Consider the following 14982-nt stretch of genomic DNA (forward strand, 5'->3'; position numbering starts at 1 on the left):
GCCCGGCTGCCCCGTGCTCGCCCCGCCGCCCCGCGACACCCCACGCTGCCAGAAACGCGCGGCCCGCGACCACCCCCGCCCCCACCCTCCCGCCGCAGCGCAGCCGCCGGCCCCGGGAACCTCGTCACGTGCGTTCAGGCCGCCGAGCAGGTCTGCTGGGTTTCCTCGGTGCGTGTGCCCGCGCGCTGCACCCATCCATCAGCGATGGTGTCTGCAGCAGCCTGGGACGTGCTGGGTGCCTGCTGCGGGGGCTTTGGGCTGGAGGAGTACCGGGTGGGGGCGGGACAGAGCTCAGCCAAGGTTGGCCTGGCGCAAGCTGGTCCCTGGAACTATGGTGAGCGGCCAGCAAGCCAGCTCTGGCCACCTTTTCCAGCAACCTGGGCCAGACCCAGGAAAGATTGCTGCTGAGGAAAGCATCATGCCCACACCTCCCCATCGTGCTGTGCCTCCCTATTGGCCAGGCAGCCAGTTCCCTGGGGAGGAGGGGGTGGGGAGGGATGCTGCTTCCCTTAGCTGGGCTTACAGCCAGAGAGGAAGACTGGGAAAGGGGCTAATACCCATGATGGATTGTACAGCTGCCCTATGGCTCTTGAGGAGCGTTTTTCTGTAGCCAGGATCTCTAGAGCTTTAGTTTTGCTGCTATGCAAGCTGCAGCCATGCGCTCCACCCCCTCTCGGTTTGCCTTCCCCACTCCAGCATCCTGATTGCACCGCAGGCTTTTATTTCTCTGAGGAACTTCACACATGCGACTATGTGTCAGGTTTGTCATGTAGATGAGGGCTCAGGATGGCACTACAAATTCTAAAAAGTGCGCCTGGGTCGAGACATTTTGTCATGGTTTCTTTCCCACTTTGCTGCAGAAAGATCACGGTAAAGATAGAGGAAGGGCCAAGAACGATTTCTCCATCTAAAAGGAATCAAGCCTGTCGGTTGTGGGGTAACTGACCATGAACGCCCTGTTATGATTTTTGTTATCTGCACATGCAAACCTAAAAGTCTTACATAATTACGGTGGGAAAGCCTAGGATTGGTTCAGAAAATCTCCCATGATCATATCTCTTTTCTATTTGATGGAGACTGGGGAATTATGGGAGAAAAATGTTCAGTTTCCAGGCATGCTTTTTCAACAGGCCCCTCATAACAAGAACTATGACTGCACTTCATACTGAGACAGCATATAACACATAACAGGTGTTAGTATACTGATGATCTTTGAAATTTTTAAGTTACATGTATGTGTATAAGTGCAGATGCTCTGGGAGGCTGGGGGAGGGTGTCGGCCTGGAACTGGAATTACAGGCCCTAGTGAGCCACCCACATAGTGCTGGAAGCTAAACTGGGGTCCACTGAAGGATCAGTAGCTCTTGACTCTTGATCCATCTCTCCAGTCCAGCACTGATGATTAGTGGTCTGGTATGACAGAGAAGATAGAAGAATTCAGGGATGCCCCTCCCCCTCCTCCAGAGTTTTATCTCTGTGGGATCAGGCCTCCTCATGCACAGTCTGTACTTTTTAGACTGTCTTGCAATTACTGGATGAGTGCGTGAATGAATAGACACGGGGAGCTTTAGAGTAAAAGGCAAATTTAATTGGTGTTATTCCCAGGGAGTGGATGTACGTGTGTATGGGTGGGGAATCCGGTCACCGAACTCACTAAGTGGTCTTCTACTTAAGGGCCGGCCACTGTTAAGGGAGCATTCCAAGCACCATGGCTGGGCAGCTCACAACTGCCCAGCAGTGCTCACAGATACAACCCTAGCTCCCAGGGATCTGAGGACATCCATACTCACATGCACACTCCCCTACCACGCACACAGTTGAACTGTAAGCATACAATACCCTGCCCCCCCCCATTTCTAATTTCATAGTGCAGAATGCTGAGCCTGCATAGCAGCAGACAGCTTCAAGGTTTCAGTGTGGTCCAAATACAGATGCCAGGCTGGCGGGGCGGTTGCAGGCAGTACTTACTGTCAGTGTTCTGCTGTTTCCAGTTCCGGTGGCCCTTCAGCCTTTCCGAAGATAAGGGGAATAAAGAAGCCACCTCCCCAGCTGTCATCATCTGGCAGCAGATTGAGCAAGAGTATTCTGAGTACTGCGGAGAAGGTGATGTAACTCTGAGAGAAACTCCTGCTTAGATTTGTCTCAGTACTTTCTTGCCGTATGTTTCAGGTGCACGAGTCTGTGTGTGCGCGTATGTGTGTATTGTATACGATGCGTGTGTGTTCTGTTCCATTATTTACATAACAATTAAGTAATGATTTGTTTTATTTTTAAAACCACTAGATAGGGTACCCCTATATATATTGTCTTTGAAGTCCATCTCCGGGAACCAGTGAGTTTATTGGGGTCACTTATAGGAACATGGGTGACTCAAAAGCAGCCACATTCTCTACAGTACAAGGGACAATGCACAGAAGTAGAGTCCCTGGACTCCACCCCAATACCTTCTGCCTCCTGTTCACTCTACTGCTCCCAAGACTACATGCTGTTGGGGAAGTAGGCATGACAGGCTGCCGGCCAAGGCAGGACAGAGGGAGGGGAGGGGCCCTTTGGTGGAGATCTGACTACTTTCCTGTCCAGCTCTGTCAACTGGGGAACGTTGATAGGCCCTATCTTTCTAGGGTGTCCTGTGACTTCTTTCTACTAGGGAAACTAATAGGCCTGATCTTGCAAATGTCTCCTGTGGATGATCAGCTGATCTGACTCAAGACAGTAACAGTCGTGTCATGCCAGGAAGATACTTCTGCTACTGTGGGGTGTGTTTGTGTGTGTGTGTGGGGGGGGGGCACTTGAATGTGAGTTCACACAGTGCTTTCTGTTTAGTAATTGAATGTGAGTTCACACAGTGCTTTCTGTTTAGTAATCTGTATTTTTTTTTTTTTTTTTTTTTTTTAGACAACCCATCAAACCCCAGATGATGAGCAACCCCGTGAGGTCTTCAAGACAAGGAATAGGATGAGGGACTGTCATCAGAAAAGCAGGTAACAGGTTTTCACATCCTGTCTTGTCCCGCAAAAGGCAAATCCTTTGGCTCTCCCGAGTGAGCTTCATTCGGGCCTTGATTATAGCAGGAACGAGAAAAACAGCATCTTCAAGCTCCATTAGCTGGTGTCAGTCACCCGCTCTCCGCTGACTTTCTCTTGTACAGAGGGGAGGGATGCTGCGAAAGGCTGCTGTGTGTCATGGCAGGTGGCTGTGAACAACTTCTCTTAGAGATTTGTTTATTTTTTATTTTGTGTGTATTATTTTATGAGTCTTTTGCCTGTGTGCACCTGTATGCCTGGTACCTGCGAGGCCAGAAAAAGATATTGGATCCCCTAGAACTGGAGTTAGAAGTGGGTGCTGGGACAAACCAGAGTCTTCTGCAAGAGCAGCCAGTGCTCTAAACTGCCAAGCCATCTCTCCAGTCTGCAAACAAAAATATTAACAGTTGTGAATTCCCAGTGACAGCCTGGCTGCACTGGACTAACACAGTCCATGCTCCTTACAAGGGTGATGTTTCTTCAGATAATCCTTGCGTGCTGTTGGGATCCCTGCACAAAGAAGATACTTCCAAGAAGTACCTTTTCCTACTGCCTCTCAGCTTCCAAGGAAGTACCCTTGCCCATGTCTCCCCATCTGACTCCTGTCATAAGGAAGTACTATTACCTTTAGTGTGTATTTTGTGTGTATTTAAACCACCCTTAAAGAACTTGTGGTTGGAAAATAAACCAAGAAGAAGGTATCTTTAACTCCAGTGAGATTCTACCTCAGTGCAAGATACTCTAGGAGTTCATGGTGTATCAGGAGTAAACACAATATTCTTACTTCTCTCTGCTGGCTGTCCCATTTGTACTGAATTATCACGGTACACAGGACTGTCCTTCTGCCCCCCCTTTTTTTACGTTTTATTTATTTTGTCTGCTTGTCCATGCATGTCAGAGTGCACGTGTGCTTAAAATATAACCTGAATGAGCGAATTCTCTCCTTCCAGTATGTGGGGTCGAAGGCATCAAACTTAAGTGGTTAGTGGGGGCAGGTGGCTTTTACCTGACAGTACGTCTTGTCCTCTCTTGTAGCCTTTTTAAACACAGCTTTTACTGAGTGTTTCCTGTTTGAAAAGATAGTAATAAACTTTTGACTCCTGGTGTAGGTCGTAATGAACAGTGAAAGCCTCACATACTGAAGTGTTGTAGACTCAGCGTCTCCACCAGTTGGTGATTAAATAATGAAATAAATCTGGGCTAGGGATGGCTTAGTGCCGTAAGTACTTGCTGGGCAAGGATGAGGACCGGAACTCCCCAGGAACTCATGTAAATACAGGTTGCTGTATCAACTACATGTGATTCCAGCCTTGGAAGGTAGAAACAAGAACCCCAGAACAAGCTGGCTGGCGAGACAGCCATATCTAGTTGGAGACGCGGTTCAGTGCTTAGGAGTGCATACTGTTCTCACAGGAGAACTAAGTTTGGGTCCCAGCACCCACACTAGGTGGATCACAGTTCTCCTTAAGTCCAGCTCTAAAAGGATCTGATGCCTTTGGCCTGGCTCCTTTAGTCTTTTGCATATAAGCACCCACATGCTATACACATAGTTAAAAATAATAAAAGTAAATTTCAAAGAAAGACTACCCATATGGATAAGCTCTGGGCTTGATTGAGAAACCCTGCTTCAGTGATTAGGTGGAAGATTGATCAAGAATGATATATGACATCAGCTTTGAGCTTCACACGCATGTGCACACATTGAACCTACATACATGCAAAGACATGCACATACGCACACATTAAAATATGCATTATACCTATATGGTAAAACAGGTGTATGTATACCTACACGTTAAAATATTTGCATACTCACACATTTTTAAAAAACAGTGAAAAACCTGCCAGAATCTTTAGGTAGCGGGGGTTAAACCTGAGACTTTGCACATGCAAAAAAATGCTGAACCATCACTGACCCACAGTCCAGCCTGCAAATCTTTGAGTTGACATTGTATCTACACTTCCCCTAAATTTTGTCTACAAAACGGGGCTGCAGGGGGTTTATGTCTGAATATTTCCCAAGATTGATTGATTGATTGATTGATTTGAGACAAGGTATCCCTGGCTGGGTTTGAATTCACAGAGATCTTTCTGTCCCTGCCTCCTGAGTATTGGAATTAAAGGCACGTGCTTACAAGCCCAGCTGCATTTCTGAGTATTTTCAAACACTGTTGACCACTACTGGAACAGACTGAGAGTCTTATGGCACATTTTAAAAGTGATTTTTTTAAGGTATATACAACTGCTCTACATATATATATGTGTGTGTATATATATATATATGTATGTATATATGTATGTATGTATATATGTGTATATATGTACATATATATGTATGTGTATATATGTATATGTGTATATATGTATATATGTATATACGTGTATGTGTATATGTATATATGTGTATGTGTATATGTATATATGTGTTTGTGTATATGTATATATATACATATACACACATATATATGTATATATGTATATATACGCACACCACATTGAAAAATGGCTAAGTCTTTAGATGTTCATGGTTGCCATTAAATGGTATGTATGTATCCACATTTGGGGCAGTCATTCTCTACTGGCCTTGACTAGAATACAGAGGGGAAACAGTGTTGCTAGCCAGCTTCTATAAAGCCCCTGGAGGGCTCATAGTCTTAATGATGCAGGTGCTAGCAGGGCTTTTCTTTCTCTAGCCGTCAATGACTACACTGTGGTTTTACTTTTGTATAGCAGTATAGATGCTGGCTTATCTTGGAATCAAGTTGAGCATTCAAAGGCTTCTTCGGGGAAAAGGCCAAGTAGACGGCAAGGACCCCATGTGTCTTCCCAGCTGAGGAGCAGCCTCCTTGGAATCTCCCAGCCAGCAGCAGATAAACTTGTGGAAACCGTTCCTGCTGTTCCTGCTGAGGGAAGACAGGAGGAGCGAGCTGCACTTAGCTCCAGGTATCAGGCTGCCTCTGGGAGCAAGCTGTTTCTTGATTTCCACTCAGTGGAGATCATTAAGGGGGGCGCTGATGAGGACAGTGCCAGTGACCTGTCAGACTCAGAAAGAGTGGCCATTCCCCCTTCTCCATTCACGCCTCCAGACCTCAACCTCAGAGCCGAAGAGATAGACCCGGTTTCCTTCAGTCTTCACCCAGAGCCGAGCCAGGCAGAGTCTGGACACTCTTACCCTGACTTTCTTCCGCCTCCCTTCAATTCCTGGGACCTGAGGGACATGGCTGTTGTTCTGAACACAGAGTGTCGGAGTGAGGCCCTACCTCGGGCCACGGGATTCCTTGGGAAATACATAGACAGACTTCTTCAACTAGAGTGGCTGCAAGTCCAGACTGTGCAGTGTGAGAAGGCCCGAGCCGCCAAGGTCAAGGCCCCTGGTGCCTCTGGGGTGCTGAAAAGCCCTGGACGGGGTAAGCTCCTCACCAGTGTCCTGTCTAAGCCCTTATCATCCCCAGAAGGGATTTCAAAGTCAGGCCCTTCTCGAAGGAAAGGTTTTCGCCATGAAGAAGCCCACCCATCCTACTATGCATTTGAGACTTTGCCTAACTCTGTGGATGGGCCTAGTCGGCCCAGGCTGTGTTCCCAGAAGCAAGCCCCTGAGTTGAGGATGGAGAAGAAGAAGAAATCAAGTAAGGGCCCCAAGCTTCAGCTCCGTGCTCCACCCTGCACCGAGGGCAACTCTGCAATGGAAGCCAACGGCAACATCCGAATTCCCAAGCAATCTGCAGTGCTTCTGGACCAGATGGATTCCTATAGGGCCTCCAGGACACAGGCTCATGTGGACCTGAAGAAAAAGGGGAGTGCAAATAACTGTGGTTATGCCCCTTCCTCCAGTGAGAAAAAACTCAAAACGAACGGAACCAAGCAAAGCATGTATAAGTTAAAGTGACCCCTGAGGTAAAGAATTGTAAAGACCTGCAGATGTCTAAAAAACAGGAGCTCTTCCCAACGTGGTGGAGAGCTTGAACCCATGTGTGGTAACTAACTCAAGCTGGCTCTCCGTTACCACAGCCCGCCTCAACAGTTACTTTCTGAGGTCTCAGTAAGGCTTAGTAAGCTGTTCTTTGTATAGACAGTCTTAAGCTTTCGAGGGCTGTGTAGGTAAAAATTAACTCATGTGTCTGTGACACAAAGGATTGAAGCAGCAGTGCCAGGCAGCCAGTGTAGACCAGTTCAAGTGTCCCTGTCTCTGTAGTGTGGGAAACAGTGTGTGCTGCTTTAAGAAAGAAACCCTAGTGTGTGGTGGAAGAAAGGCCCTGCTGGCTCACTGCCTTTTGCTTTTGCATAAACCCTCAAGCAGAGTTTCTGTCTGTTGTCTGTCGTCCCATCCCATCCCCCCCTGCCTCAATTCCACTCCAGTTAGGGAGCACCTCTATTTTAAGGGTCATTTATCTGAAGCAGTTCCTTGCCAGAGGCAGTCATCTGGATCTCCTATCTGATGCATTTTAAAAGACATTTTAAGTCCAGGGGTAGTGCTCTAGCACATTTCTGAGTTCTCTTAACTGAAGTTAACATCATTTGTGGATTTTCCAGAGAGAAAGACAAAGGGCCCAACCAGCATTGCTGTACACAGCCTTGGCACGCTAGACTTCTGGGTAGTCATGAACAATTTGTAGGGTTACTCAAATGTAAGTCGTTAAATTGCTGACTAGGGACCATATCCTGTTGTTCTGGGTCAAAACTAAGGGTCTACTTCCGTTTGTTAGAGCAGAGTTTTCTAATTATGCCTAGGGCTAGGGGAGGGAGCAGACTATTGAGAGAGAGACAGAGACAAAGAGACAGAGTGTCAGAGAGAGTTAGTTACTGGATACTATCCTGAGTGTTCTTATCTGGTTGTGGTTTCCTGCCTCCCACACAGACACATGGGGCACTTTCTTCAATGTGCTTCTGCAGACCTTCCTTGGTTGCTGCCTCACAGACAGTGGGTGTGTATTAAGGACTACAGTAACTTCATCCTTTGTTCTAGGCTTGGTGATTCTATTTTTTTTTTTTTTCCTTCGTGACAAAGGTTACATGTTGCAGTTGGAAATAACAGTGGCTTTCACGTGGCTCCAGGTGTCTGTGACTGAGATGAGTTTATCATTAAAACCAGCTGCTAAGGTTAAATGTCCAGTGCTCTGTAAAGCATGGTTTTTATCTCACTGAACAACACGTGGACTTTTTTTTTTTTTTTCAGTCCTTTTTCTTTCAGACTTTATTTTCAGGTTCTTTTTGTACTGTCCCTCCTGGGAAAAAAACATGTTATTACATGGAGGCCCCATGCCTGTTTATGTGACCGAAATCTGTTTATGTTGCAGGCAGCCCACAGATGCAGTGTCCACATTTGCCTGTGGTGTGCACCTTGAATTGGGAGAACAGTACCACCCGCACCCGCTTCCCGCCTGAGGGAGGCCCTGTGTCCACTTTGCTGCTCCTTGGAGCACAGACTATTTGTACCATAACTGGCACTTCCTTTAGTCTTTCTCTAGAATTTTATGCAGAACCTTTGGAAGCTTCAGGGCCATTAAATGTAAGCATGACATCATGTACAGACATACTTATATGCTCCCCAGAGGAGCACTAACAGTGTTTCTTTCCTGTTACACACCTATGTGGGTCTCTTCGACCCTGACAGGCAAGGGTGAAGTTCCTTTTCCCTTACTGGATGTGAGTCTGAGCTGAAACTGTCACAACTGAGGAATGCAAAGACAGTGACTCATGCATTCACTCCCAGCACGCTTAATTAAAGTCAGTTCCTGATCTAGGGACTAGAATTCATGTCCCGTGTTTAGACAGCCCTAGAAGCCTGAAGACCAGTGACTTTGTTTACCTCTTTGTCCAGGTTGATTGCCTGAGTTCAACAGTGTTATTGGATAGGATCTTGGTGCTATTGAACAGCACAGTTTGTTACAGTCACATTAAGTGTAGTTATTTGAGGACAGCTTTTTCCCATGATCCCTGAAAACATACCCCATGTAGGCAAGTAGACAGCATTGGGCACTGTACTGTGAACTCAGTCAGTTCAAGGCCAAAGCAGAGTGTCCAACTACAGTGCCGGGGGGGTGCCCTTCTGGGAAGTGCTTTTCACTTCAGGGGTGGTTACATGGCCCTCCCATTGAAACCAGTCAAAACCAGGAAGAATATAAGGAAAATAGTATTTCAGACTTAATAATATCAGTGAGTGGAGAAAAAAAAAAAATCACAAAAGGCTCTAAATGTTCACTGATGGCTTGGCTTGGTCCATTTCCCAAATCTTAAATGACCAAAGGGGATGATGATTTGTAACTGACTTGAAGGCCGTAGAGTTTGTGGCCTGTCACAGCCCTTGGGGAGAGAAGACACGTCATGGTCTTTACGTAAAAGGAAAGCTCATTCTAAACCTATGGCTTATTGAGATCACGTACTACAAAGGCCTAAGGATAGCTTCTTAGGTGGCTTACACAATCTTTATCTTTCTTTCCATTCATTTCCTTGAACAGTTAGGTAGAAATCTGAACTCCTGGCAGTACCGTATTGAAAGGTAACAACAGTATTTACTGTTTGTTCGTGTCCATGTAGAAGGTTGTATTGAAGTGACCTATGAACACATTCAGCACGTTCATTTGCTGTTGTGATGCTGTGTGTTTGGTTTTGTCTGTAGAAAAACAAGTCACGTAAACTTTTGTGAACTTGGACTTTTCCTTCCTTGAGACAAATTAAACAAACATTATCTGGAACTTTCTGGCTTGATGTGATTTCTCGTGTTGCTTTTAATGCAGTTGTCTTTCCAGTGGGTCTTTATTTTCCGATTATTCCCGAGAACTGCCGAGGATGGGATTCTGTTCCCCTGACCTTCATGTTGATACTGTCTGGCTATCTGAACAAGCACCGCTATGCTGTTTCATTTGTCAGAGGCACATGGCAGTGAACTACAGGAATCATTGCCTTCCTCAGAGAGGTTGAGGAGTAGGCAGGAGACGAGCAGGCTGTGTGCTGATCCACTGTGTCTGCTCTGTAGGACTGTCCTCCCAGGCAAACTGCTACCGTCACCCTGCATTCTGCTGTGCCCTCTTGCAAAGGATCACCACAGCTGGGTTGTTGACGCTTGACTTCCCCTCACAAGAGGATGAAAAGGATCATGGGACCCTCACTGGAGTGTCTAGCCACTTCTAACCACATGTATGCGATTATGCTTGGCTTGTGGGTGCGCGGAGGGGCTAGAGCATATGGCTGAGAAGGAGAGATTTGTCCACACTGGGTGAAGTCTTTCCAATGTGGCTTCTTTGAGACCACTGACACTATTGTGGCAGCCACCACCATCCTGTAAGGAAGCCTAAGAAACTTTGGTTTCCCAGAGTGCCCTTTGACCATACCCTGTCTTGTTTATTATTGAGACTTTGGGAGGAGGGTAGACATCATTCACATCTCCTCCACAGGAAATTTTGGCAACACTGTGGCACAATGAGCTCACACCTCAACTTACTCAGGACTCCCCTCAAAGGCTGACCACCTTCCAGATGAGTCTTCCTAAAGTCACTTCCGACAGTGAAGCATGTGATCTGAGGATGCCAAACTGCAGCGGTCATGGTGCTGGGCTAGAAATGGTTCTCTGATATTAGCCAAAGTCACTAAATCGGAGGTATAAAATCCAGGCTTAGATTGTGCGAGAATGGAGTTATTTTAGTGGTTGCTCCTCAGTCATCCACTAGGTGGTGACCAAACCTTTTGAGACCCTGGTGAAATCTGTTATTGTCTTCTGGTGGAGCAAACCTTGTAGTAAAATCAAAATGGAATGGGAGAGCAGAGGAATGTTTGGCTTCTGACACAAAGCAGGTCTTTCACTCACCTGTCCTCTGCCACCAGAGATTAGATAAATTCTTAGGTGTGGTTAACTACAGTGGGGGATTCTCTGCTATTCCTGGAGTGTTCCCTAATCACCAGGCCCTGCCTAGCAGACGTGAAATGACATCATCATTTATAAAATCTCGATAGAGAGCCCACTTCCATAAAACATCAGTAAACAACACCTACACTTGTCAATATAATACTTACTCAGCAACAATAACACTTTAAATAAATGTGGAGTGTCTAAGTGGATTGCTGTGAATGCCATTGTGAAGTGTGGGTATTTTAAACTCATGGGGCTCAGGAAGTGACTCCCTGAACAAGGGGGTTCAGAAGTGAGACCTTTCTGACCTAATCTCTGTACCCCTTCTCCCTGAGGTAAACCATAAAAGCTAGAACCAGGGAGCAGGTGGAAGCCGGGAGTACTTTTCTCTTCTTCCATGGCCTTTCTGTACAAGAGTTGGCTGAGAAGACTTCTTCAAAGGCAGAGCCCATCCCAGGTATCCCTGGTGGTTGGTCACGTGATCACCTCTACATGACTGTGCAAGTTTCCTTACACAAAACAGTAGCACTCACCCCCACGGCCCCCTGGTCATGGCGTCTTCTGAAGGCTCGTGGTCAAGGAAAAGGCAAAGCTATTGTGCATTTGTCTGTCACCTGTCTTTTGTTGCATGTGTACACCCAGACCCTTATACTGGGTCTTCATGCCTCTGTAGCGAAAGCAGCAACCTAAGTGTCACAGTGGGTTTTGTGAGCTCATGCTGTGGACCCCCACAGGCAGTGGGGCCTCTGCATTTTAATAGAGCCTTGACACCCTCGAGCTGGAGAAGCCTGCCTTTCTAGTGCACAGGTTAAATTGCTGCTGGGTTCAGAGCAGAGGCTCTGGGTTCAGATCTCAGGACTCACATGGTGGCCCGTCATTGTCTGTAACTCCATTTCCAGGGGATCTGGCCCTTCCAGCTTCCCTGGGAACGGTGTGCATATATATGGTACACTTGCAAGAATGCAAGCAAAACACTCATACACATTAAAGTATCAAAACTTTTTTAAAAAAGAAGAAATATATCTTCATTGAGAACTTGATATCAGGAAATCATTGAGAAGCCGCTTTAAAGCCCCTTCCCTCTTTTTAGCCTTGTACCTCTGCCCCCCAAAACCTCCAAAACCTGCTCAGACAAATGACAGAAGAGTCTGAGCCGCTGTCTCCCAGAAGTGAGTGTTAGTGTAGAAACATAAAGACAAAGGTCAAAAAGAGGGCAGGGTGATGGGTGATGGCTTTATCGGTAAAGCACACAGACCTGGGTTTGATCCCAATACTTACATGAAAAGCCAGGAATGGTGGGCATACTTGGAAACCCAACTCTTGGCAGAGGATCAGGAGGCAGAGGTGGGTATATCTCTGAAGCTCACTGGCTGGCCAGCTAGCTAGGTATGGGTGAGCATCAGGGATGAGGCCCATCCTTAGTGCTGCAGGATTGTATAATGAGTATTTTCAAACCCAAGTAAGGTTGGAAGCTGTATAGCAAGTACCCACACCCACAGGCTTCTTGTGCTCACCCATAGCTACCAGCTCATAGCTCATCTGCCCTGGCCCCTCCTGGCTGAAGCCTCCCACCGCTGATTCCTTCTGGGCACCAGCCTCACTGTATCTCCCTGGGATATCTCTGCCTTGGGAGCCTGTAGCCTTCTCTTGGTGGCCAGCGTGTACAGCCATGCCACTGTTAGTGGAAAGCAGAGCTCTCCTTAACGTTTGTTTGTCTGTTTGTCTGTTTGTCTGTTTGTCTGTTTGTCTGTTTGTCCGTTTTATCTATTTTTGGCTGGGGAGACAGATCAGTCAACATAATGTTTATCATACAAGTTCAAGGACTTGAGTTTGTTCTCAGGAACACACATAAAAATCCAGGCATGGGCTGGGGCAATGGCTCAGTCAGTGAAGGTGGTTTCTGTCAAGTGCAGTGACCTGAGTTCGACCCCTGAGAACTGGATGGTGGAAGGATAGAACCAACTCTCACATGTACATGTGTACACATACATGAACACACACATTATAAACATATAAATGTAATTGAAAATTTTAAGTCATTTATGGTGGTGGCATTAGCCATCCCAGTGCTGGGAAGGATCCCTGGGACTGGCTGGCTGGCCAGCATAAGGTAATTAGCATGCTCAAGGGCAATGAGAAAACCTGTCCAATGAGAAATGATGACCAAGGTTGACCTCTGACCTCCACATATACATGTAAGTATGCCTGCACACACACCTGCACTCACAGGGACTCATGTCCCACCACAGCACACCAATCTCTCTTGAAATTCCTGAGAAGTCAAGCTTTGCCTGTGACCATGAGAACGGAGCATTGAACTCAATGACCGACTGGCTATGAGTGGCTATTCCTAGAAGTCTTGATCCAGTGGATTCCTCACAGGAGCCATTTTTGTTTTTCTAACCTGATCTCTTCCAGTCTCTCAGTTATGCCTCGTGCATACATTTTCCTTTAGTCACGTGGGTTGGCTGAAGATCGGTTTATGAGGTCGATGACAATGTTGATGGAAGTCAAATCTCTGTTCTCTGGGTAGGCTGGACTCCCGTGTGCCCAGCCTGGTGTTCTTCCTTCCATTCCAGTGTGAAGAAAGATGTGGGTTTTCACTAAGACATCTCTCTGGTTTCTGGATTTTCAAGGCTCTTTTCCCTCAGAGACTGAGAATGGGAAACGGAGGATGTTCCATGATTCTCTGAAGCAGGTTCTTCTGACCTTCTGCTGCCTCATCCTGGTAGAGAAAGCACCACATGCCATAGCAGACCCCTCTCTATCTGATGTCATGTTCTCTACCTCCCTAGCCAGCAAGAGCTCCACTGGAGGCAGGAAGAAGGCTCAGCTCCAGCCTTGTCCGTTCTAGGGGTGTTTATTCCATCTACATGGGCAATGACCATGGTGACATCATAGAAAGGCTAAACTTTCTCCCTAGTTTAGCTGCAGTTCTCATCCTTCAAGCTGGTTCACCATCTCAGCAGAAAGCCAAGCCAAGCAATCAAGAGTGTAGTCACCCCTACCCTTCAACAGTACCCATATGACTCTTGCATGAGAAAAGAGCATCCAAGCCTGTCCTCCAGGGCCCAGAGAGGAGCCCTGGGATTATGAAGCAGAAACCAATGCCCTTTCCTTTATTCCTGCCATGGGCAGCAGAGGTAGGGGAGCTTGGCCTAGGCTGAGATGGAGGTGAGGGCCTGGCATGGTCAGCTCTGAAGTCCTAAGATATTTGGCCCCCATTGCTGAGGCTCTCAGGATAAGATGCATTGAATGCTTTTTTATTTTCAACTCAGGGTCCTTATTACCAACTCCTGAGTAAGTGGAAACTTTTCACAAAACATGTTTCTACCTGAAAAGACTGCAAATAACCATGTTCAAGCACTTTGTCCAACTGCACTGAAGACAAAACTCCGAGAGTGTCTGACACTCTCAGAAATGGGTTTGTGGAGAAACCCATTCCTTCTGAGAACCCGTGTGATGTCATTAAACAAACGTCGAACGTCTGAAGAACATTGGGCTCCCCTGAGCATGTGAGGTGATCGTGTTGAGTGGAGGTGGCCAACAGTGCCTCTCACCTCCTTTTCCTCCCTGGGAGCTTCCAGTTAGTTGTCATCTGGGAGCTGTGTAAGCTATTACTGTGCTTCCAAGCCACCGAGGACCCCTGGTTGGTTGTCACCAGAACCCCAGGTGTTTAGACAGCATATTCCCTAGGGTGAGGGTGCAGTAGGTGTGGCTGGAGCCTGAGATGACCACAGACTACAGGAAACCACTAATCCCCAAATGGCATTTGTCCCAGTTTTATTTAAGTGTTTTGAGGGCATTGAAAACTTGGTCTCTCATAATATATTAAAATGCCATTTTTTTTTTTTAAATCTAGAACAAGTAAAACTAGAGCCATTCCCTACTATAGCCATTTCCCAGCATCCTCGCTGTCCTTTCCAGAGCATTGTGATACCCACCTCCTTCTCACATGGGGCTCTGCACTGCACTTGCCCACACCTGGCTTGGGATACTTGCAAACACTGAATTCAGTGGCTCTGCTCCGAGGCCCCTCAGGCAGCAACTGCAGAATGATCCACTAGCTCTGAAATAAACACAAACTAAATTCAGTCGTTGTTGTTACCCAATTCT

At 46.8% G+C, this 14982-nt stretch overlaps 1 protein-coding gene across 4 annotated transcripts; it reads left to right on the forward strand.

Annotated features, from left to right (window-relative positions):
• The first annotated feature begins 4 nt into the window (after positions 1-4).
• On the forward strand, positions 5-9715 carry Fam217b (family with sequence similarity 217 member B). Of its 4 annotated transcripts, XM_034495952.2 has the most exons (5): positions 87-150; positions 1992-2103; positions 2896-2981; positions 5754-6917; positions 8318-9715. In XM_034495952.2, the coding sequence occupies exons 3-4, from the start codon at positions 2956-2958 to the stop codon at positions 6907-6909; spliced, it is 1182 nt and encodes a 393-aa protein (XP_034351843.1). In that variant the 5' UTR covers positions 87-150; positions 1992-2103; positions 2896-2955; the 3' UTR covers positions 6910-6917; positions 8318-9715. The 4 variants fall into 4 exon arrangements, with proteins under 4 accessions (XP_034351841.1, XP_034351843.1, XP_034351842.1 ...); XM_034495950.2 differs by having other exon boundaries at positions 5-168; positions 5754-9715; XM_034495951.2 differs by having other exon boundaries at positions 5754-9715.
• Positions 9716-14982: the final 5267 nt, after the last annotated feature.

This window comes from Arvicanthis niloticus, chromosome 2, assembly GCF_011762505.2.
Source record: "Arvicanthis niloticus isolate mArvNil1 chromosome 2, mArvNil1.pat.X, whole genome shotgun sequence".
NCBI classification, from domain to species: domain Eukaryota; kingdom Metazoa; phylum Chordata; class Mammalia; order Rodentia; family Muridae; genus Arvicanthis; species Arvicanthis niloticus.